Here is a 23,342-nt window from a genome sequence, read left to right as displayed (position 1 = left end):
GTGGCATACATCTTGAACCAGCGACTCCTGTGGTTGTATAGAAGTCTATGCTTCATGTGTTAAAGCTGCATTCTCTCTCCTGACCACCAGGGGGCGACTCCTCTGGTTGTATAGAAGTCTATGCTTCATGTGTCAAATCTGCATTCTCTCTCCTGACCACCCGGGGGCGACTCCTCTGGTTGTATAGAAGTTTATGCTTCATGTGTGTAAGCTGCATCCTCTTTACTGACCGCCAGGGGGCGACTCCTCTGGTTGTATAGAAGTCTATGCTTCATGTGTTAAAGCTGTATTCTCTCTCTTGACCACCAGAGTGACTCCTCTGGTTGTATAGAAGTCTATACTTCATGTCATTAAAGCTGCATTCTCTCTCCTGACCACCAGAGTGACTCCTCTGGTTGTATAGAAGTCTATGCTTCAGAGAATGAAGCTCGTCTTGTTCTTCTCGTCCAGTGGAACATCTCAAAGTGCCGAGCGTGTAAAACCTGATGAACAGAGTTCACATCCAGCAGAGGCGACTCTGAACTGATGTTTTTTGAGGCGTTAAAAGGTGACGGAGCGCCAAAGTGGAACTAAAACCTCCCGATGAGGCGGACATTTCCTCCCCTGGTACCTTCCAGTGAACCCTTACATGACCAAACACAGTGATCTACGCGCTCCAGCTCTGTCAAAAGAAGACAGAAATATGAAGAACAGTTGTTGAGTCGCGGCCCGATGTTTCTGTTTTGCGGCGCGCTGCGTTCACGTCATCGCCGACCTCCAGACACTTCGACCTCTGTGGTTTTTAAGGGTTCAGAGGCGATTAGTTCCAGTAACCAGAAGCAGCTGTCAGCGCGGTGAGGATGTCTTTGTGTCGGTATCGAGGTTTCCTGACGTATATATTCCCAATAGCTCAACTACTGGGAGGACTGGGAGGACTTTATACTGATTAGCTACAAAGAATCACTCAGGATCAGAGTTCATACACATTCTGACCAATGGGTTTCTAGGACTTTTAACCACATTTCCATGACTTTTAATGACATTTCCATAACTTTTAACCAAATTCTTTTGACTTTTAACCAAATTTCCATGACTTTTATCCAAATGTCCATGACTTTTAATAAAATTTTCAAGACTTTAAACCACATTACCATGACTTTTATCCAAATTTTCATGACTTTTAACCAAATGTCCATGAGCAAACATTGTGTGAAATCTGTGTGTAAACAGTAAAAAGTGATAAAATGTAGTATTTAAACTAACAATGAGGATTCAAAGCATACAGTAAACCTTAAATGACTCAAATGAATGAGAGACAATAGTTTGATTAAAAGAATAAACATTTATATAGATGCCTGTATGTATGCTGCTTATATTTTGCTTATAATTATTTATAACGCAGCGTGAATGAACGTCATGAACACATGAATATAACACATGAATATAACACATGAATATAAGACACTTACAGGACTTTTACCAGACTTTTTTTTTTCAAGGACCTTTCCAGGCCTGGAAATAACCATTTTAAAACTCTATGACTGTTCCATGTTGTCCATGACCGTATGAACCCTAAAATAAAATAAAACCTAAACGGGTTCTCGCTGTGTGACCTCACAGCCGACAGACAGGAAGCTGGGAGGTGGAAATGGAAACCAGACGTGTCATCAGAAGCTCTGACATGAAACACCTGGCTGCTCCACGAACGCGCGTGTGTGTGTGTCGGTGTGTGTGTGTGTGTTAGCACTACAAAGGATACATGTATATAAAACTGTGTGTTTGTGTTCATCTGCACTGAGAACATAAAGCAGTTTGAGTGTTTTTTATTCCCGTCTGTTTTCTTCTTCTCTCTGTTCGCTCAGATTTTCACTACAATAACAAACATCACAAACATATGGAAGCCCGTTTCCGACAAAAAAAAAGTCAAAATTGTGAGATAAAAAGTCATAATAATGAAAACCTTTTATCTTATAATTTTGATTTTATTATCTCATAATTATGACTTTTTAAGTCAGAATTATTATGACTTTTGAGCTCATAATTATGACTTTTTGTGTGTATATATATAAATTACATAAATATATATATTGTATATATATGTATATATATATATGTAATTTATATATATATATTTTTATATATATATATAAATTACATATAATGTATATATATATATAATTTATATATGTATATATATATATATAAAAATATGTGTGTAATTTATATATGTATATATGACAGAAAAATATTACTGTGAGCTCAGAGAAAAATCAGTAACTGCTTTAAGAGAATTATTGAACTAAAAGAAAAACTTCTGCAAAATCAGGAGCAAGAAGAGAGAAAAGCTGATTGAAGACGAGTGCAGAGAAAGAAGTGAAGATGGGCGTTGGTGGAGGAGAAGAGGGAAGGGGGGGGGGGGCATGCTTATGTTCCACTGGGAACGAGTGAATGAGTAGAATAGATTGTATGGAGAGAACTCTTGCTCGGCGTCTGTACGGGAGAGAGAGAGCGAGAGAAGAAGAAGGAAAAAAAGACCACAACTGTGTCAGTGTGTTTGTTCAGCGGAGAGCGGCCCGGCCCGGCGCTCCGGTCTGTGGGAGCCCGGCAGCCTCCAGCCGGACGCTGAATAAGAGGATTAGCCGAGCCCTGGGAGAGCCAGGGACGTCCACAGGCTGCGGGGGTGAGAACCGGTGCCCACGCCAGAATGTGTGACAACAACCCCCCACCACCCACCACCCACCCACCCACCAACACAGCCAACCGAGGCCCTGCCCCTCTCCTGATGCGGGGGGGGGGGGTAATACCAACCGCTCAGACTGGAAGGGTATGGCAGGTTAATCTGTGGACAGTCTGGGCTTGTATTTCTTTAAAAGGAGCATACTGGTGGCACCGTGCCAGCTGGGGTTGCTTCTCTTTAAGTACACTTAATTCCACGTTACATTTTTTTTTTCTTCCTCATTGTCAAGTCCATCTTTGAACTATTTGACGTGTATCTTCACACCGTTACACAGCTTAGGGGGTTGTGACCATTGTTGGGAGTTTAGGTCAGTCCAAGCAAAGGCAGGAAAAACACCCTGAGAGGGTTAATGAGAGCCTGAACAGCTGGCAGGTTTTACACTGCAGAGGTCTGTCAGCAGCCTGCTGTCATAACACGACCCCTGAAGCTCCTGTTCCTGCTCTGCTACACGACCTGCAGCATTTTATTATCGGGTTTGCCGAGGGAAGTCGATGCAGAAGTGTCTTTAAGCTCCGTTCTCTATATTGACCACCAGGGGGCGACTCCTCTGGTTGTATAGAAGTCTATGCTTCATGTGTTAAAGCTGGATTCTCTCTCCTGACCACCAGGGGGAAACTCCTCTGGTTGTATAGAAGTCTATTCTTCATGTCATTAAAGCTGCATTCTCTCTCCTGACCACCAGAGTGACTCCTCTGGTTGTATAGAAGTCTATGCTTCATGTGTTGAAGCTGCATTCTCTCTCTTAAACACCAGGGGGCGACATCTCTGGTTGTAAAGAACTATATGCTTTGTGTGTTAAAGCTGCATTCTCTCTACTGAGCATCAGGGGGCAACTCCTTTGGTTGTATAGAAGTATATGCTTTATGTGTTAAAGCTGCATTCTCTCTACTGAGCATCAGGGGGCAACTCCTTTGGTTGTATAGAAGTATATGCTTTATGTGTTAAAGCTGCATTCTCTCTCCTGAGCACCAGGAGGCGACTCCTTTGGTTGTATAGAAGTATATGCTTTATGTGTTAAAGCTGCATTCTCTCTCCTGACCACCAGGGGGCGACTCCTCCGGTTGTATAGAAGTATATGCTTTATGTGTTAAAGCTGCATTCTCTCTCCTGAGCACCAGGAGGCGACTCCTTTGGTTGTATAGAAGTATATGCTTTATGTGTTAAAGCTGCATTCTCTCTCCTGAGCACCAGGAGGCGACTCCTTTGGTTGTATAGAAGTATATACTTCATGTATTAAAGCTGCATTCTCTCTACTGGACTAAAAAGCAGAAGAAACAAAGACATATTCTTTTCCCCAGTGTTGCATCTCCACGTCATGACGGATCTGTGAAAATGGTGATTAATCCGCATTTAAAGCCATGAAGTTAAAGTTGTACAACACCTCAAACCCTGTTTGCTCAACTTCCTGCTCTCTATTCTCTCGGTTCATATCTCTCTGTGGGTAAAAGAAAACTATTTTGCAAAAGTGCAGCAAAAATATCTCCAAACTGCCTTCAAATCAGTATCGAAGGAGGAATACAAGTCCGACCTTTGTGAGGCTCAGACGAGCACAGTGCTTCATGAAAGAAAGTGCTCCTGCTGGATTTACACACAGCAGAACCTCCATAAAAACACCATAGAAATCCACTCCGAGACCACCAACAGGATTTCAAAGTGCCTCGTCACAGCGCTGCGGGCATTACACAAATGAAAAGTCAGTTCTACCTAAAAGAAGAAAAAACCCTCCAAACTGCTGCTGGGAGCGTCAACACAGAGGAGAAGACTAAACTCATCAGCCGAGCGGAGGCCTCCGGGGTTGAAGCGCTTCCTCATCGATCAGCCGGTCTCATCTTTTTCCCTTTTAACTATAAATGGCAAAGAACAAAAGCCGTTGGATTATCTACAGGCCGAGTCCGTCAGCCCAAAAAAGGAGGACGGCACATGAAAGAAGCCGAGGAGAGGATTTCAAATGTGCACTCCAGGAATGAAGGCAGGGCAACTTCAGTCCAGGAGCTCAACTGAGATGGAAATGAGAGCCAGCGCTGCAGGATATCATATTTTACACGTTGTGGACTGAGTCACAAGCAAGTTTAAATGAAGCAAATCATTCCCCTGAATGTCAATAAGGAAAAGCCATGCATATAAAACAGGAAGTAGAATGGACAGCGACCGTTTTTCTGTGTTTCAAATGCCATTTTGCACGCCGACGTCCAAGTACGAACTCAGCAAGAGGAGGTTTTGCTTGTCACGACTAAAACAAGCAGCGGAGTAGAAACATTAAGAAGTGTGGAGGTACAGAGTAAATGAGTAAAAGTTACCATTTAATACTTCAAACGCACACGCCCGTCACAGCGTAGGAAAGCACATAGCTATCGCCTGGCGAGCCGCAACTTTGTCCAGCTCGTTTTCTGTAACTAGTGTAGAATTTAAGCGTTGTGGAAGTAGCAAGCTAGCTAGCTAAACTAGTGGACAGCTGGCTAGTTAGCTAGCTGGTTTGCCAAGTCCGCCATGCTTAAATGCTAGACTGGTTAGAGAGAGTTTGGCTCGTTTTCTATAACTAGTGTTGAATTTAAGCGTTGTGGAAGTAGCAAGCTAGCTAGCTAAACTAATGGACAGTTGGCCAGTTAGCTAGCTAGCAATTCCGCCATGCTTAAATGCTCGACTGTTTACAGAAAGTGAGCTGAACGGAGGCGTTGGGTTCAGCTAATTAACCTCTGGAGCGTGATGAGCTACTTACATATAGCTAATTAACACCCGCTTTTCTTTTGGAGTCGTCAAATGAAGATGGAAAACAGTTACGATATCTTGTAAAAAGTACCTAAACTTTGTCTTTGAGTCAGCGTTTGAAGCACTAGAACAGGGCCTGTTTGAGACTTGCCTACACCGCGTCATCTGGTCACCCTTCTAAAATCGTGTTTTACAGGCTTGACGCTGTAAATCTACCAGGCTGCACTCGGCCTCGTCCTGTCTGTCAACACACTCTCTTCTGTGTGTGTGGTCACGGTTTTAACTCGTAGCTGCGGTGTGCCGTGTCTGGTCTACGTCCTCCAGCACCAGCATCGCTGCACTGAACTGTGATAAGACTGAACAGCTCGCTGACAGCTTAGTGTGTGTTCATGCACTCGTGTTTGACCTGTATCTGTAGTCAGAAACAAATGATCTGTCCCGGGGGAGAGCAGATGAATAATGGATCCGACCGTCTACAGTTTCCATCAGCGGCCCCTCTGGCCTGCAGCCAGACGCTCTGCCGTTACCCATGTTGGTTTAGACTCCGGTCTATTTTGTTCTGTGAGCGGCTGCCGGCTGAACAATCAGCAGGTTGTGTCCAAAGTGATCGGTCTCAGGTGTCATATCTGTCTCGTTGGTGGCGATTTCAGTCGAGTAAATCTAACGAGGTTGTGCTTCAGACGGCAAACTTTGGCTCTGCCAAGTAAAGCCGCTGTGTCGTGTCTTAAAGCTGCATCCTCTCTACTAACCACCAACGGGTGACTCCTCTGGTTGTATAGAAGTCTACATAAGTGACTCTACTTCTCTCTTGATGTATTCCCTCAGTAAACAAGTCTTCTTCAAACAGACCACAAAGCAGGGGACGCTATAGAGGCGGGGCTACAAGGTGATTGACAGCTCCACACCAGAGACGTACACCGCGTCGCTACGTCACTCGTCCGCATTTAATATCAAAACTTACGTTCGTCGGTTAGGAAAAACAACACGGTGACGGTTTGCAATCCAAGATGGCGACGTTGACTACGTCCACGTCTAATATATTCAACAAAAGGACCCAAAGTTTGCAGGAGTTAAGTTTTTAGACTCAGAAAGAGAATAAATAACGCTTGACACCTGCAGATTTCGACACAACTTCCAGTCTTGTGTCCCATCGACACCTGTTCATCGTCTGAATGTCTGCCGGGTCGCCGTACCACCGCTCACCGAGTGCCAGCCTCTGCTGTCGCGGCATCAATCTCTACCGAACCCAGCGGCCGAGACCTTCAAACTGCCTCACTCTGGGCTCTCTGGGCATTTAAACAAAAGAGCTCCCGCTCGGAGCGACTTGTTTACAGGAAGAGGAAGATTTAAAAGGGGAAATTGAGAAAAGGTACGGCTCCAACACGACGACCTCAAAGTCGCTTCGTTTACTTTAAACCTTTGGCTGTCGGCCGTGCCGGCCTCGGCTTTGTGTTTTAGTTGCCGCAGAGCAGAACACAGATGATTTGGTATGTCAACAGATTCAAGAGAAGAAAAAAAAACACTTGCGAGCACTAGATGTATCCAGCATGTGGCTCATGTTGGCATCAATCAGAGAACAAAGCAAGCGGTGTGCATGTTCTGGGGACTGGTGGTCTGAAGTTCACATACATCACATCCCTGTGGCATTCAGAGCGTTTCCTTTGGGAGCCGTCGAGGTTTAATGTGTAAACAAAATGGCTTCTTGGTGGCCTTGTGTTTACAGAAACGTTACCGCCAATCAAAGTGACATTGGATCCCTTCTGCAGCTTCTTACGTCAGGGGTTAAAAAAGCATTATACAAATACTACGGACTGGATATAAGAAGTGGACGTTGTTTTGTGGACTGATGTTTCTAAACCTTGAGTTTAACAATTTGGCCGTCGCCATCTTGGATTACTGCCGATCCATCTTTTGCAACGCCAAAAGATGGATTTCATACGTCAATCACCTTGTAGCCCCGCCCCTAACGCGTCTCCTGCTTTATGGTCTATATATACTAAATGAACATCGGGCTGTATAGAAGAAGACTTGAAACTAGAGATTGAGACATAAACTCATGTTTACGATGTTTACTGAGGGAATACATCAAGAGAGAAGTAGAGTCATTTATATAGACTTATATACAACCAGAAGAGTCGCCCCCTGGTGGTCAGGAGAGAGAATGCAGCTTCAACACATGAAGCGTAGACTTCTATACAACCATAACTTCCAACACAAGGACAGGGCGACTGTGGCTCAGTGGTTAGCATGGTCGTCTTTCCTTGAGCAAGACACCTAAACCCTGAAATTCTAACCCTGATGCAATTACTTTTAATCGTTTAAACTATCTACTTTATATTCTACTTCATGTGTTGTTTCTTACGTGCTCGCCTCCGTGTGATGAACATGTCCAGAACGAGAGCCAGGTTTATGGCTTTTATTACGCACATCCTGCAGGGCCTTTTGAAGTTGACACAACAACCTTTTTTGAAGTTGACACAACAACCTTTTTCAAGTTGACACAACAACTGTTTTCCAACTCTTCAGATTCAACAAATTGCAGCGAAAGTCCAACTGAGAGAAACCTGAACCTGAGATGTCCCGGCAAGGCCACCGTATGTAGACGGAGAGCAACTCTCTTGATTATTAAAGTCCCGTGAGTCTCTACAGGTCTCTACAGTCTCTCCTGAATACCTGATCACCAGCGAAGGAGCAGCGGGTTTCCTTCTTCACCCGAGATTCCCCCGAATGCATGAAGTGTCTGTTCAGAGCAGAGACAGGTTGGTTTTTTTGGGTTGTTTTTTTTTCTTCTTTCGCTCCAGCCGACGTGTTTCCAATCTAATCGTATCCACGCGGTGACGAAACAGTTTGTCAGAGGCCCAAAGAAAAGCTTCTCGAACAGAAAAACGACTTAATTAAACACTGGGGCTGAAAGGACGGAGGAGAGTGCCAACGCTGTATCCCACAGCCCAGACAATGAGGGAGGAAGTGTGTGTGTGTGTGTGTGTGTGTGTGTGTGCGTGCGTATAAAGGCCTCTTACGTATTTTATAAACTTTATACTGTTTAATTTACGCTTCAGCCCAGGCTTAACACGAGCATGATGTTGCGTGTCCAGCTAAAAGATTATTTGTTGGGTTAATTTTAGAGCTCATGATGCATTCAAGTCGTGTAGGATTTCTAAGCTGCCAACTGGGGAAAAAGTAAGTCAGTAAACACGGAGCAGATCCAGAGATGCTGGCGGTCCAAGCTCGAACTCACTCTATTTTAACAGCTATTTAAAGAGGCTGTGAGGAACGTGAGACAATGTTGAATACATCTTCTTACAAAATAAAAACTTGTATAAAACAATTGTAAATCACTTTCAACAACATACATTTTCACCAAAATTTCAATGACTTCAAACCAAATTTCTTTGACTTTAACCAAATTTCCATAACTTTTACCTACATTTCCATGACTTTTAACCAACATTTCATGACGTTTCCATGACTTTTCACCCAATTCCAATGACTTAAAACCAAATTTCCATTACTTTAAACCAAAATTTCATGATTTTAAACCAAATTTCCATGACTTTTCACCACATTACCATAACTTTTAAACAAGCTTTTCACCAAATGTCCATGATTTTTCCATGACTTTAAACCAAATTTCCAAACAATTTTAAATCACTTTTCTTTCATTCTCAAAAAACAACAAACAAATGCAACTTTTTAAAATAAAATTACAATAATTTAAAGCTAAATTGGCACGGTGAGCTCAGGATGTTTCTTCATCTTTGCATCCCGACCAGCTTCAATCAGCAGTTTGATTGACTGATGTTTCGTCCAATCACCTGCCACCTTGTTCATTTAAAGCGCCGGTGCCCCTTTTCCCCGCCAAAGCACCTGGCACGTCAGGTTACAACATATGAGCCCTCCGTCCCTCGGCAGGAAGTCCCGCCTCCCGGGCTGAGCTCCAGATGATGTCATCGACCGTAACCCCGCCCCCGCAGGAGCCGCTAATTGCTTCTTCTTTTCTTTTTGTTTTTTTTGCCACCTGCGGACATGTTGTAACGGTGCCAGGGGGGAAGCAGGACTATTTTGAGGGATGACCTAATTGAAATTAGCAGCAGGGGGGCGGGAGGAAGGAGGGGCGGGAGGGGGGGGGGGCAGAGGAAATGATGGATTCTCCTCTCTGCGTCCTTCTTTAACCTTGACACATATCACTGATGGATTCACCGATGTGAACCAGCGACGGGAGACGATTCGTTACATGGAAATGAAACAAGTCTTATTCAACAAGTTTTTGTCTTTTCAGGAGATTATTACGAGTGTTTTGTTGGTTAAATTGTCTTATTGTCCAACGTAAAATCTCTGAGATATCTTTATTCAATATCACGCGCGATAACACTTTCATTATTCTACGTGTATAACTTTGCACTGCTTTTTATTATTGACAGCATCAGTAAATATTACTTTCTATTAAGCACTGCTGTAAGTTTCACTTCTCATACGCTTTTTAATTTTTTCTACTGTAGTGATATTTATTTTACATTTATCAGCAGTTTTTGCTCGTTACACGCACACAGCGTGTCACAATTTTTCAAAATAAACTCAGTGTTTGAGGTTTTCTTACACATTAAAACACTTGGTTGGGTTTAAGGCTGTGGTTTGAGTTCAAGTAGACGTTTGTTACTTAAAAACCTGTACGATACCACAAATGGTGAAATAAGTCAAAGTTTAAACGGTCACATGACCTCTGCAGGTCACATGACCTCTGCATGTCACATGACCTCTGCAGGTCACATGACTCTGCTCCAAAATTACATTGTTTTCTGTTTTAAAGTGTATTTTGGCAGCATGTTGGAGGGTTATAGAGGTGTCACACCTCCTCCTCCTCCTCTTCCTCTTCCTCCTCCTCCTCCTCCTCCTCCTCCTCCCGACCCCCCGCCACTGTTAGCTTGTAATGTCGGCGATCGAGGAATTTAAGCTCTTTTCTCCTGCTGCCCTCAATGGACGCTGATCTGGATAAGAGGATCAGACTAATGTCTGAAATGTAAATGTAAATGTCCTGTAAATGCTTGAAGAGGCTCGTCCAATCCCTTTTGTTGCGAGGCAACATCTGCCCGAAGCGTCCCGCGCTCACCTGCTCAGATCCTCCACCAAAGAAAAGGAGGCAAGAGGACTTTGACACCGCGTCCTCTGCAAAACGCTGGCCTTTTTTTGGGTGGTGGTGATGGTGGTGGTGGGGGCAGGGAGGGGGATTCGTATTCATCGTTTTTTGGGAGACGAGGGCCATCGAAAACCTCCAGAGGGACCACACACTCGCAGGCAGCTGAGGAGAGAATCAAATGGCTCTCCACCAGCTCCTCTACGGGGGCTCCACTTGTTCTCAACTGCAATGCTGAGAGCCCCCCCGCCACACACACACACACACACACACACACACACACACACACACACACACACTCCTTTCCAGAGGGGCTGCGGGCCACCCGGCTCTGCCCCCGTCATCCATTACAGTGTCCAGAGCCTCGACGCACACCAGCAGAGCAACGATGGACGGCTTAACGACAGAGTTCATACACATTGAGACCAACGGATTTCCATAACTTTAAACCAGATTTCCATGACTTTTATCCAAATTTTCATGACTTTTAACCAAATTTTCATGACTTTAAACCAAATTTTCATGACTTTCAACCAAATGTCCATGACTTTAAAGCAAATGTCCATGACTTTAAACCACATTTCCAAGACTTTTATCCAAATTTCCATGATTTTTAATCAAATTTCCATGACTTTAAACCAAATGTTCATGAGCAAACATTTTGTGAAATCTGTGTGTGAACAGTACAAAGTGATAAAATGTAGTATTTAAACTAACAATGAGGATTCAAAGCATCCAGTAAACCTTAAATGACACAAATGAATAGAGAAATAGAGAGAGACGATTAAAAGAATCAACATTTATATAGATGCCTGTATGTATGCTGCTGATATGTTGAGCCTCCCTTCCTCTCCCTGAAACAAGAGAGGAGACAAATGAGGAGGATTAAAAAAAGGGTGGACAGTAGAAAGATGAAGGCATGAGGCTCTAATAAAGAGAGATTAAATAAGAGATTAAGAGGACAGAAAGCGGGAGGAAAAAAAAAGAAGAAAAGGAGTTTGACGAAAAGAAAAATGTTGAAAAAGATTGAAGGTTGTGAGACAAAAGAAACGAAAACAAAAGAAAGATTACCGAGACCCGGACCCCGAGGAAAATGCACCGCGGGAAAAAATCCTAACGGCTTAAAATCTCCCATCTTTACAACCTCGGTGTGAAACCCAGAGAACTCAAAACGTTCCAAAAGGAACCAACTGGAAAACGCTGAGACCTGCCAACCAGGTGACATGACATCACGGTGCATAGACTTCTATACAACCAGAGTGGCCCCCTGGTGGTGAGGAGGGAGAATGCAGCTTTACCACATGAAGCATAGACTTCTATACAACCAGAGGAGTGGCCCCCTGGTGGTGAGGAGAGGGAATGCAGCTTCAACACATGAAGCATAGACTTCTATACAACCAGAGGACACGCCCCAAAAAGTGCACCTGCTAAATCTGAGACCAAACAGAGTTTTCTTTTTTTTACTACGAGAGGGGAATGGAGGCCTGCGAACAGTGATGGGAGACGCAGTGAGGTGTGTGTGTGTGTGTGTGTGTGTGTGTGTGTGTGTGTGTGTGTGTGTGTGTGTGTTAACAAAGACTAATGAAGGCAGGAGTGCTGCTTAACCTGCACTCCATCGCTCTGTGAGGCGTCGGAGGAAGAATGTGTGCGAGTGAGCGTGAGTGTGTGTGAGTGAGTGAGTGTGTGCGAGTGAGTGTGTGTGTGTGTGTGTGTCGCCCTAACACACTGCGCTCCCACACTTCTGCTCCAGCTTCACAGTGTGACGGCGTCCTCTCCTCCTCGCCGCCGCCGCCGCCACTGGGACAAATCGCAGTGCCATCATGCGTCACGCTTAAATCCTTCCCCCTCCACGAAACCACCCCTCACCCTCTTCTTTTCTCCGTTGCTCTGCACTACCTCCCCCCTCCACCCCTCCCGCCTTCACACTCTCCCCCCTGCCCCGCCCTCCCACACCCCTCCTCGATCTGCCCCATTACACCTCCCTTCCCTGTGTAGTTGCCCCCTTTCCTACTGTTACAAAACAAATCTCTTCTCTGACAGCATAATTCACGGCGGCCGGGCCAGAGGAGGCGGCTCCTCAGCTGACCTCCGCCGAGGGCCCGGCTGGTAGTTCCCCCCCCGACTGTAGCCTCCTTTCAGCCGAGGGCCGACGGAGAGAGAGAGAGAGAGAGAGAGAGAGAGAGAGAGAGAGAGAGAGAGGAAAAAGAGGGGCGACTCGGGGAGGATTCAAACCGGTGGCTCCTGTGTAGGCCTGAGTGAATGCCGTTGAGCTTAATACCCACTAATCTGGTCATCAAATACCCCCACTGGAAATCTTTTTTTTTTCTTCTCCAGACTATCAGCGGGGCGGCGAGGGACGTCTGCTTCGGGGCGGAGATGGAGGGATAAAAATGAAGGACGGGAGACGGACGGAGAGAGAAAGAGATGTGAGAAACAGGAGAGGATAGAAAGAAGAGGATAGAAAGAAGAGGATGGAAAGAAGAGGATGGAAAGAAGAGGATAGAAAGAAGAGGATGGAAAGAAGAGGATGGAAAGAAGAGGATAGAAAGAACAGGATGGAAAGAAGAGGATGGAAAGATGAGGTCGTTTGAGGCGACCGACAAACAAACAGCTTTTATACAGATTGTGTTTCTCAAACTACAGTTAAACGACCGACACACCGTCACCCTGAAGTGTAAAAACACAATCTAGTTGACTTATTTAAATTATATATATATTCTTTGATCATGTATGTTCCTTCTCAGGTTGCAATAAACTCAACTAATTCTTTGCCTTAAAAAGAAAAAGAATGACGACGTTTTTTTTTACTAGAAAAACCACAGAGCCGCTTGTCAAGTTGAAGTTTCCAACACACACACTTGCGTCACAGTGACCTTTGACCCCTCAACTTATAACCAGTTCACCGGTGGGTCCAGGTGGGCCTTTGTGCTAAATTTGGAGGAATTCCCTGGAGGTGTTCCCAAGATAATTGCTTTCACTAGCGTGGAGCAGACGTACGGGTGTGCAGATTAGGAGCCGGAAAAACCGGAACCGAAAAATGTGTGGCCTTAGAAGATGTGACAAACACTTAAACTGTAATTTCTGTGGTGTAGTCTTAGCTTCAAGTGTCTGAAATACCTTTTTGCTCACATCCCCGTCCACAGCAGGACAGTCTGCTTCTCCGCTGTGGAAAAGTCTCTCAAAGACCTCGACTATCTCTTTTGTGAAGTGTGATGATTGACTGTGTAAATAAAATTGTCCAGCGATGCGTTCACTGGTCTCGCTCCAGGTTGGAAATGTTCATGTTAATCTACGAGTCAATGAACAGTCTCCTAAAAAAAACAGTGTTTCCTCTCTGGTTGAAGTCTAGAGTTGAGTTTTACTACTCGACGCCATCTTTGAAAGATCTCGGAGACGGAAAATCATAACTTAGTGCGGCGCTACGTACCGCCGCGCTACGTAACCTCAGGCTACGTAACCTCAGGCTACGTATCCCCGGGCTAGGTATCCTCGCGCTACGTGTCCTCGCGCTACGTGTCCTCGCGCTACGTGTCCTCGCGCTAACTGTAAACACGCTACGTATCCTCACGCTAACTGTCCTCACGCTACGTATCCTCAGGCTACGTATCCTCACGCTACGTATCCTCACGCTACGTATCCTCACGCTAACTGTCCTCACGCTACGTATCCTCAGGCTACGTATCCTCACGCTACGTATCCTCACGCTAACTGTCCTCACGCTACGTATCCTCACATCCTCGAGCAATGTCCTCGTACCTTTTCAAAACAAACTTCTGTCTTCTTCTGGAATAACTTTGCTGTTTTTAATAAGAAAAGACGATGAAATACTTAGCTAGGTTTCGTAATTTGCGTTAAAATAACTAAGTTCAAACAGTCGTCCTCAGGGTGAAACACTGTTTTTGTTTGGCCCGTCCACGTCCTCTATTTGCAGTCTGGTTCATGATTACACACAAATTGTATTTCTTGGGATGCGTACGATCTCCAGCGCGTCCTATTCACAGGTGAAGCTGTGAACACCGGGCTGAGAAAAGCCTGCCTCACACTCTCATAACAAAACAAACACCCCCCCCTGCATGTGTTTGACTGACAGACTGCCTGACTGTGACGGCCATCTGTCAGCAGACTCCCTGTTAGACAACAAGAGGCCCGGAGACTCCTGGAAGGCCGCGAGGCGGAGCGCGGCGCTCGGCTGGCACTGCCCATTCACAAATATCTTTTTTTTGGGGGGGGGGACAGATGGTGCCGAGTTCTCTCCTCATGCGTCTTTTCTTCCACCGTCAACAATTCCTGTGTTTGCCTCCTCGGCGAGCTGGCACCGCCTTTGTGCCATCACACACACACACACACACACACACACACACAAACACACACTCACAAACACACACCAACGTTTTAAGCAAAAGCTTCATTTAAAAAAACTGAAAAAAAAAAAAAAATAGCCCAAATGAAAAGGGGAGCTCGGGGCTTTCTGCAGGTACCGAACCGTCCAGCACAGATCCCGGCTCACAGGCCCGGGGCACAAAAGGCTTCACATCTCTTCAGCTGAAACTGGCTCCAACCAGCTTACCCTCCCCCCCCTTAATCTTTGTTTCAAGTCTCACCCCACCGAAAAGATTCAACCAAGCAGATCAGTGTCCTCCCTGGCACGCTGCGACTGTACCGTACGGGCTGGGAGGGCGAACCGGAGGATGAGGAAGCTGGAAGCCCCTTTTTCAGTGTCCGGGCCTTATGGGCGACAAATTTCCAACGACTCCTTAAAACTCATCAAAACCCGGCAGGACAAACTGACGGGTCCCTTATCGGGAAACACTGAGCAAACCCACTGAAATATTTTCATAATCCTCGTAAACATTGTTGTCGACCCTCAGAAGAGCATCGTGAAAAACTCATACAGGAAAATAATGCACCACAGAAATAGAAAAAGGTCCTACTTCAAACCAGGGCCAAGAGGGTCTTTAGAAAGATTAAGACCTAAAGCAACTAAATCTGGAGTAATAATCACAATAAACACAAGCATTGACATGTTAGGAAGCATATTCAGTCCAAAAAAACCCTGTTTTTCAGTTCAAGAATTGAAAAGTGACCTACTCTGACCTGAACCTCGCCAAACAGCGAACCAAAATGACCCCTCGACTTCCGCATGTGCCGTCTGACGAATTCAGAAGAGTCTGAGCACCAATGAGATTGTAGGATCTTGGAACGCCAAAGGATATGAAAAAAAAAGCTCTCGTCTTGTTTCGAGTTATGGAAACACTAACAATGGTCATAGACGGATGTATTGGACTCCCACCGGCCCGTACGGTCACAGGGATGTTGTGTCTTTGACTGACATCCGCCGTGGTAAAAGGTTTTCAAGAAGGTTTTTAGTGAAACGTCAGAATCGCTTCGTTATGTTAAGGAGTTCACGGACATATTAAAAGTTAACGATTCTTTCTTTTAAAAGTAAAACCACACGCTTCTTCCCACGAGGGTTACGGTACTTTCGCAATCTAGATGAATTAAATCGACGCTGTGGATGAGGAAATAGCACAGTTTTAGTTTAAAAAAAAAACTCAACTTGAAAAGGTCCCGTATGAAGGATCTGGCGGCCCCTAGCGGTGACGTTGCAGATTGCAACGACAGAGCGACAGCGACCGGAGCCGTATGCGGCGTCTCCGCGTCGCTCCGCACGCCGAATAAACAGTCACCTCCGTTTATCGGTTGCAGAAAAAAAAAAAACATGGCGACGGCCGTAATCCAAGATGGCGACGGCGAACTCGCCAAACTGAAGCGCTCATCACGACGACTACGTCCACTTCCCGTACACAGTCTGTGGTTACATTGCTTATTCTTGGGGGAAAAGCGACTGAAGAGAATTTACCACATGAAGTCGAGCGCTTTGCGAGGATTCGCAACGCTTTTGCTGTGAACGCAGCACAACGCTGACCCCGCATGACCTGATGTCACCGGACCAGCTCCGACCCTGATGGATGTTTCTCAGCATGTTATTTAAAATATAAACTGCACTTCCCTTTTGCCAACAGGCAGGTTGGAACGGGCAGCGATCACACACACTCCTCATACACACACACCTCACACACACTCCTCACACACACACCTCACACACACTCCTCACACACACTCCTCACACACACCTCACACACCTCGGGGCCGAACGTGAGTTCCGTCACAGAAAAGTAAAATTCCTGCAAACGTCCGTGCGTTTGTTTTCTCTCCTGCACTTCAAGTTCTCTGAAAGTCTCCAGTGTGTACTGTGTGTAGAGTGTGTACTGTGTGTACTGTGTGTACAGTGTGTTGCATTGATAGTGTCTGTTTCGGTGAAAGGCATTATGGGATTACTGCTGCGTTGTTGCCTCTGACACGTTTAATAAGCCGTCAGACCACCGTGTCCAAACTCCTCTTTCACGCTCTGACAGCTCCGAGGTGGAGACGCCCTGAGACACTGAAACGTTTTAATCTGAGGACAGAGGAGAGAGGAGAGAGGACAGAGGAGAGAGATGAGAGGACAGAGGACAGAGGGAGGAGAGAAGAGAAGAGGACACAGGAGAGAGGACAGAGGGAGGAGAGAAGAGAAGAGAAGAGGACACAGGACAGAGGGAGGAGAGAAGAGGACAGAGGACAGAGGAGAGAGATGAGAGGACAGAGGAGAGAGGAGAGGACAGAGGAGAGACGACAGAGGAGAGAGATGAAAGGACAGAGGACAGAGGGAGGAGAGAAGAGGACAGAGGAGAGAGGACAGAGGAGAGACGACAGAGGAGAGAAGAGATGACAGAGGGAGAGAGGACAGAGGAGAGAGGACAGAGGAAAGAATAGAGGACAGAGGGAGAGAGGACAGAGGAGAGAGGACAGAGGAGAGAGGAGAGGACAGAGGGAGAGAGGACAGAGGAGAGAGGAGAGGACAGAGGGAGAGAGGACAGAGGAGAGAGGAGAGGACAGAGGGAGAGAGGACATAGGGAGAGAGGACAGAGGGAGAGAGGACAGAGGAGAGAGGACAGAGGAGAGAGGAGAAGAGAGAGGAGAGGACAGAGACGCTCATCGTGAAGTGAGAAATAAAACAGACACAAGAGATTCTTTTAGTTTTTCCCATGAATGTCTCCAAAGACGCGCAGCGCGTTGAATGATGGGAATAAAACACATGATCACACTAATCATAATAACCACACTAATCATAACACAACAGCAGCGGCAGACTGCGCGCAGAGCTCTCCGGTTTGTTTTGGGGCAGAAGTCACTTCCCGGTTCTCTTGCGCAATCACCTGAAAGGTGGCGCAGCGGGTCGAAACCCCGCAGCAGCGTTCAGGCTTTCTGCGTCGCTTTGAGGACCAAAACGCGTCTCACCTTGTTGGCAGAGGAGGAGGAAAAGTGCCGCCGGGAGCAGCCAGCAGCAGCAGCGCGGAGCCTCCATGTCTGATGAGGAACACCACCTCGCAAGATGCGCTAAATAACCCCAAACGGCGCAGTTTGAGGGTGGGGGAGCAGGTCCCGGTCCGCCCGCAGCCCCTCACAGCTCCATGCCGCTCCGCTGCTTCCGGGTTTGTGGTCTCGCTTGCCGCGTTGCGTGAGGGTAAGATCCCGGGTCCCGGTGCGCCGCTCCGCTCCGTCCGCGCTCCTCCGCACCGACTGAGTGACTGAGGACGCGCCGCCAGACTGACGCTGCGCACCGCCCACTGCGCCGCGGCGCGCGGCCTCACCTCCACCACCTCCACCACCTCCACCAGCCACAGCGAGGCATGCCATGCAGAGAGCAGCGCTGTAGCTTTACATGTGATGCTTCTAGTTTAGTTTGTGCTTTTAAAAACAACAATAGGGTTGTTGGGAAAAGTTGAGCAGGAGACAGAAAGTATGGAAATGTATGAAAGATGGTTTCTGCCAAAAGAAAATTAGGAGACAATCAAGTAATTATGACTTTTTATCTCATAATTATGACATTAGCTTTAAGACATGAAGCATAGACTTCTATACAACCAGAGGAGTCGCCCCCTGGTGGTCAGGAGAGAGAGTGCAGCTTTAACACATGAAGCATAGACTTCTATACAACCAGAGGAGTCGCCCCCTGGTGGTCAGGAGAGAGAATGCAGCTTTAACACATGAAGCATAGACTTCTATACAACCAGAGGAGTCGCCCCCTGGTGGTCAGGAGAGAGAGTGCAGCTTTAACACATGAAGCATAGACTTCTATACAACCAGAGGAGTCACCCCCTGGTGGTCAGGAGACAGAATGCAGCTTTAACACATGAAGCATAGACTTCTATACAACCAGAGGAGTCGCCCCCTGGTGGTCAGGAGAGAGAATTGGTACTCCTGAAAACCCAAATATAATAATTGCAATTTTTCCATTTTCCTGGTGTGTATTTTCCTGCCTCAGGTGTGTAAAGGCCCTTAATAGGATACAAACCAACAAACCAACATAAATGCACTTCATCGCTCTTCAACCAGCGTCCTCGTCAGACTTTGTGTTTTAAAGTCAGAGGACGCCGTCGTCCTTCAGAGTGCGGCGCAGCAGGGAGCCTCGAACACAACGCAGAGAGTCATTGAGTGAAGCGGCAGAGAGAGAGAGAGAGAGAGAGAGAGAGAGAGAGAGAGAGAGAGAGAGAGAGAGAGAGTCTTTTTGTTTTGTTTTGTCATTTAAGTGCCGTGTGGTGGAGTTCACGGGGCGGCCGACCTCACGACCTCACGACCTCCCGAGAGCCTCGTCTGCCGCTCGCTGAAACGGAGAGCAACACATCCGCGAAAATCACACATTGCTGACGTGGAACGAGCGTCTGAGCGTGTGTGTGTGTGTGTGTGTGTGTGTGTGTGTGTGTGTGTGTGTGTGTGTGTGTGTGTGTGGAGTCCATTTCTTTGGTTTGAGCAGATTATTTATTGTCAGCGTCATGTGTGCAGAGACACGCGTGTTAGCCTAGCTTAGCACAAAGACTGGAAGCAGGGGGAACTGCTAGCGTATTCTCAGGAATCACAGACTCTCTCCTCCCACCATTCCACCTGAGCGGCGGGTTATTTTGTTACCGGCTAATCTCGTGTGTTCACGACCTTCCTGTTGTCCCCTGCAACAGGTTTCGGGGTCTCTGCTCGTTGAGCGTCTCGTACATTTCAACTTTTTATCCAAAGAAAAGTTCTTCTCTCCCTCGCAGACTTTCCCCTCGGTTCAGTTTCAACCACTGGCTGGTATTTTTTTTAATTTTTTTTAACCTCACAATAAACGACTGCGCCGCCCCTTTCCTTTATCTGAGCGAATATATTTGCATAATTTACTCTGGATTATCTCAAATTTATGCAGAAACTGCTTTCCACTTGTTAGGTTGAATGTTTCCAAAGGTTGGGGGGGAGGTTTGGGAGGGGGGCTAATAAAATTAGTTGTACTCCCACAGAGTGCCCATTCAGGCATTTTTGTGTGTGTGTGTGTGTGTGTGTGTGTCTGTGTGTGTGTGTATTGGTGCTTTCGGAAAGTCTTCCATGACTTTTCCTGCAAACCTGAAGTGATCTTCTAGAGAAAACCCAGCAGGCCAGATAGCAGACAGATTTCCACCTGGGAGACGTTTTCTCGCGGTGCCAAACGGCAGAAAACACACGGCGTCGGAAACCTCGCTGATCCATCAACCTGCTGGTACAGGAAGTGAATGTGGCGATGGGAGCAAATCTTTAGCCTCCAAACACAACGTATATCAAACAACAGTTTGCGTAAGATCTTATGGAAAATCTTAAATTTTTTCCAGCAACAGGCTTTTTTTCTTGCTTAACATCCGGCTATTTTTCTCATAATAATACAAAATAATAATAAGGTCATGGCAGGTAAAAGGTACTAGTAAGGTTCATGTAGCAGTATTTGTGTTACTGGTTTATTGGTTGAAGATAGAATAATATAGTATAATATGTCCGCAAAACAAACAACCTCCAGGATTTTTAATTATGCAAATCGTCACTTTTTATTCTACTAAAAACTATTACGGTGTGTTACCATAATCTCTGCAAAGTTTGGCTTTAATTAAGTCAAGTTAAATATTTTTAATAATACATTTGCTGCAGATTTCGTGTACCGTAGGTTTTGGTCCGCTGGAAGCAAAAATGTCCTAACTTTCTTACTGGACTTTGAACGCCTCTGGTTCCACAACAGAGGAGCTCTGCTCAAGCAGATGCAGCAACACATACCAACAAGTATTATTCATTCATAAGTAAGTACAATAAATACCAAGCAAGTATTATTTATCCATAAGTAAGTCATATTTCAGTTTTTTGGCTGGAATGTGATTGATATCTTGCTGAGGTTTTGTCTGACAGTGGTTTTGGCGCATTTGGCGGATTCCACATGTCGTCATTTATCTTGCAGATGACTTTTAAAAACAAGCATTTCATAGCGCAGACTTGTATTGGGACATAACTTGTACGTGTCTTCAAAACTACTAGTTGAAAAATGTCATAATTTGGCTTTTTTTGCAAACAGAGATCTCATTTTTTGGGGGGGGGATTACAGTAAATGTTGTTAGTACTGTTAGCGCTGTTAGCACGGTTAGCTTCTAGGCTGCAAGAAAAAAAAAAGGTTTTTCTATATCTGGGCACAAAAAGGATCACTAGCAGGTACCGTTTGACTGGAAAAGGTTTGACACTACTTGGTACTGAGTTCTTTCAACCTCATAATAAAGTTGTTGGGTTGAACTTGATCCACCAGACTCCACCGTGTAGAAATGATGAAGAGTTCAACACTAGAACCTGAGTTGTACATGAACAGCAGTCATCACGTTGAGCTGGCGCGTCGTCCTCTCACAAACAACCTAGTTTCGCTATTTCGTCACCTTTTCACTCGTTGACCTTCAGGTCTTTCTTCCTGTTTCGGGGGAAAACAACGTGGAGGCGATGATAAGTTTCCTTTTACAGTCACAGAAGAAAAGCGGAAGCGAGCGTTCTTTTCAGATCCACAGAACCGGTTCCACCCTCGGATGATGTTACGTGGGAAAGAAGCGGCGGCCATTGACAGAACGGACAACCAGGAACCCCCGAGGGGAAGCTCCCAGGGCGTTTTCCAGGACATCAGATAAGTTTGTGCTGCCGATGTGTTTTTAAGCTTTATATTCACAGAAAGACTCCGCTGAGCTTTGTGCTCGACTTCGGCTCCGCCCGGATTTGAGTTAACCTCTGATTTCTTCTTGTCGTCAAATGAAAACATTTTAAAATATATATTTATGCATATTTTGTATTATGATTCAATATATTTTAATTATATGATTTGATTTGTATTATATTTTGTCCAGTCAGAAAAACTGAAGCGTGATTCAAAAACATTAGATCATTAAATATAAAGACAAGAAAAATTAAAGTATATTAAAAAAAGACAATAAAACACTATAAAGAAAATTTAAACATGAGAAAATGAAATAAAACAAGCAGAGTAGAAAATAAGAAAACAGAATTTGAAGGGAAAAATCAACAGGGAAAGACATATTTAAAAATAATCAAAATAATAATACTCTTGTTAATAAAAAACAAGAGAAAAATAACAAAATAAATACATAAACATAACAAGAAAAGAAAAGCAAGCAAATAATTGAAAAAATAAAAACAAGACAAATAAGGAAAAATCATAAGAAACACATAAAACCAAAACTTTCACCTTTACCACGATGCGTTTAAATGCATTTTTTCTAAAACTTATTTCTAGGGCTTCAGACTTTAGCTTTCGTTGGTTTGGAGGAGAAACTTCAGGAGCTTTGAGAGCAGCAGAGGAGTTAAATATGCAGAAGATAATCTCCCCCTCTACCAATACATGGATTGAGGTAATGAGGTCACAGACTGGGTGTCATTAACCCCCCCCCCTCCTCCCACTGCCACCACAGTGCTACCAGCCAGCAGCAGGTTCAGAGCCTCTGGGGATCCTCATTGAACCCTCATGGTGTTCCTGTCACGCAGCCGGTCCGATGCATCCATCACACGGTCAAGTTCATCTCATCTACTAACCCATCCAGGTTATTGATGGATGCTGAACGCAACGGGGCACCGGGGGATCGTTTCACTGGTTTGTGGGTTTTGTTTAGTAACAGGATTCATATGCTCATGGAAAACCTGGAGAGGTCATGAATTTGGTTGAAGGTCATGGACATTTGGTTAAAAGTTATGGAAATGTAGTTAAAAGTCTTGAACATTTGGTTAATAGTCATGGAATGTTGGTTAAAAGTCATAGAAATTTGGTTAAAAGTCATAGAATATTGGTTAAAAGTCATAGAATATTGGTTAAAAGTCATAAAAATTTGGTTAAAAGTCATAGAATTTTGGTTAAAAGTCAGGAAAATTTGGTTGAAAGTCATAAAAATTTGGTTAAAAGTCATGGAAATTTGGTTAAAAGTCATAGAAATTTGGTTAAAAGTCATAGAATATTGGTTAAAAGTCATAGAAATTTGGTTAAAAGTCATAGAATATTGGTTAAAAGTCGGGAAAATTTGGTTAAAAGTCAGGAAAATTTGGTTAAAAGTCATGGAAATCCATTTCTGCAGACTTGGCAGAAATGACCCACAATTCACGGCAACGAGACGTCAAACACAAGGTGACAAGTGGACGCGTGGAGACGTAAAAAAGGTAAAGAAAGACTTCATGCTGGCAAATTATGGATTAAAGATGGAACATAAAAACACACAAAACCAGAGGAATGGAACAAAATAAGGCAGCTGATTTAATCTCATCCCTTTCTGTTGGTTTCGTCACTGGAGCTGAAAACACACAACAAGTGAGTCAGGGAGTAAACAGTACAACGTAAACTGTACATCAGTGTTTCACTGGGATGGAAGCCAACCACTGACACATTGC

At 45.0% G+C, this 23,342-nt stretch overlaps 1 protein-coding gene across 4 annotated transcripts in view; it reads right to left on the bottom strand.

Annotated features, from left to right (window-relative positions):
• LOC137803804 (receptor-type tyrosine-protein phosphatase zeta-like) overlaps nt 1–18,158 on the bottom strand; it is a 54,654-nt gene extending 36,496 nt beyond the window's left edge. For all 4 annotated transcript variants that reach the window (XM_068602548.1, XM_068602549.1, XM_068602550.1 and 1 more), the window contains exon 1: nt 17,892–18,158. In XM_068602548.1, the coding sequence (XP_068458649.1) occupies nt 17,892–17,958 (67 nt within the window). In that variant the 5' untranslated portion in view covers nt 17,959–18,158. The remainder of the gene's footprint in view (nt 1–17,891) is intronic.
• Between the last annotated feature and the right edge of the window lie 5,184 nt (nt 18,159–23,342).

Source organism: Clinocottus analis, unplaced genomic scaffold (assembly GCF_023055335.1).
Source record: "Clinocottus analis isolate CAN_PGR_092001 unplaced genomic scaffold, fCliAna1.0.p SCAF_6, whole genome shotgun sequence".
In the NCBI taxonomy this organism is placed as follows: domain Eukaryota; kingdom Metazoa; phylum Chordata; class Actinopteri; order Perciformes; family Cottidae; genus Clinocottus; species Clinocottus analis.
This window is presented reverse-complemented; position numbering and strand designations above follow the sequence as displayed.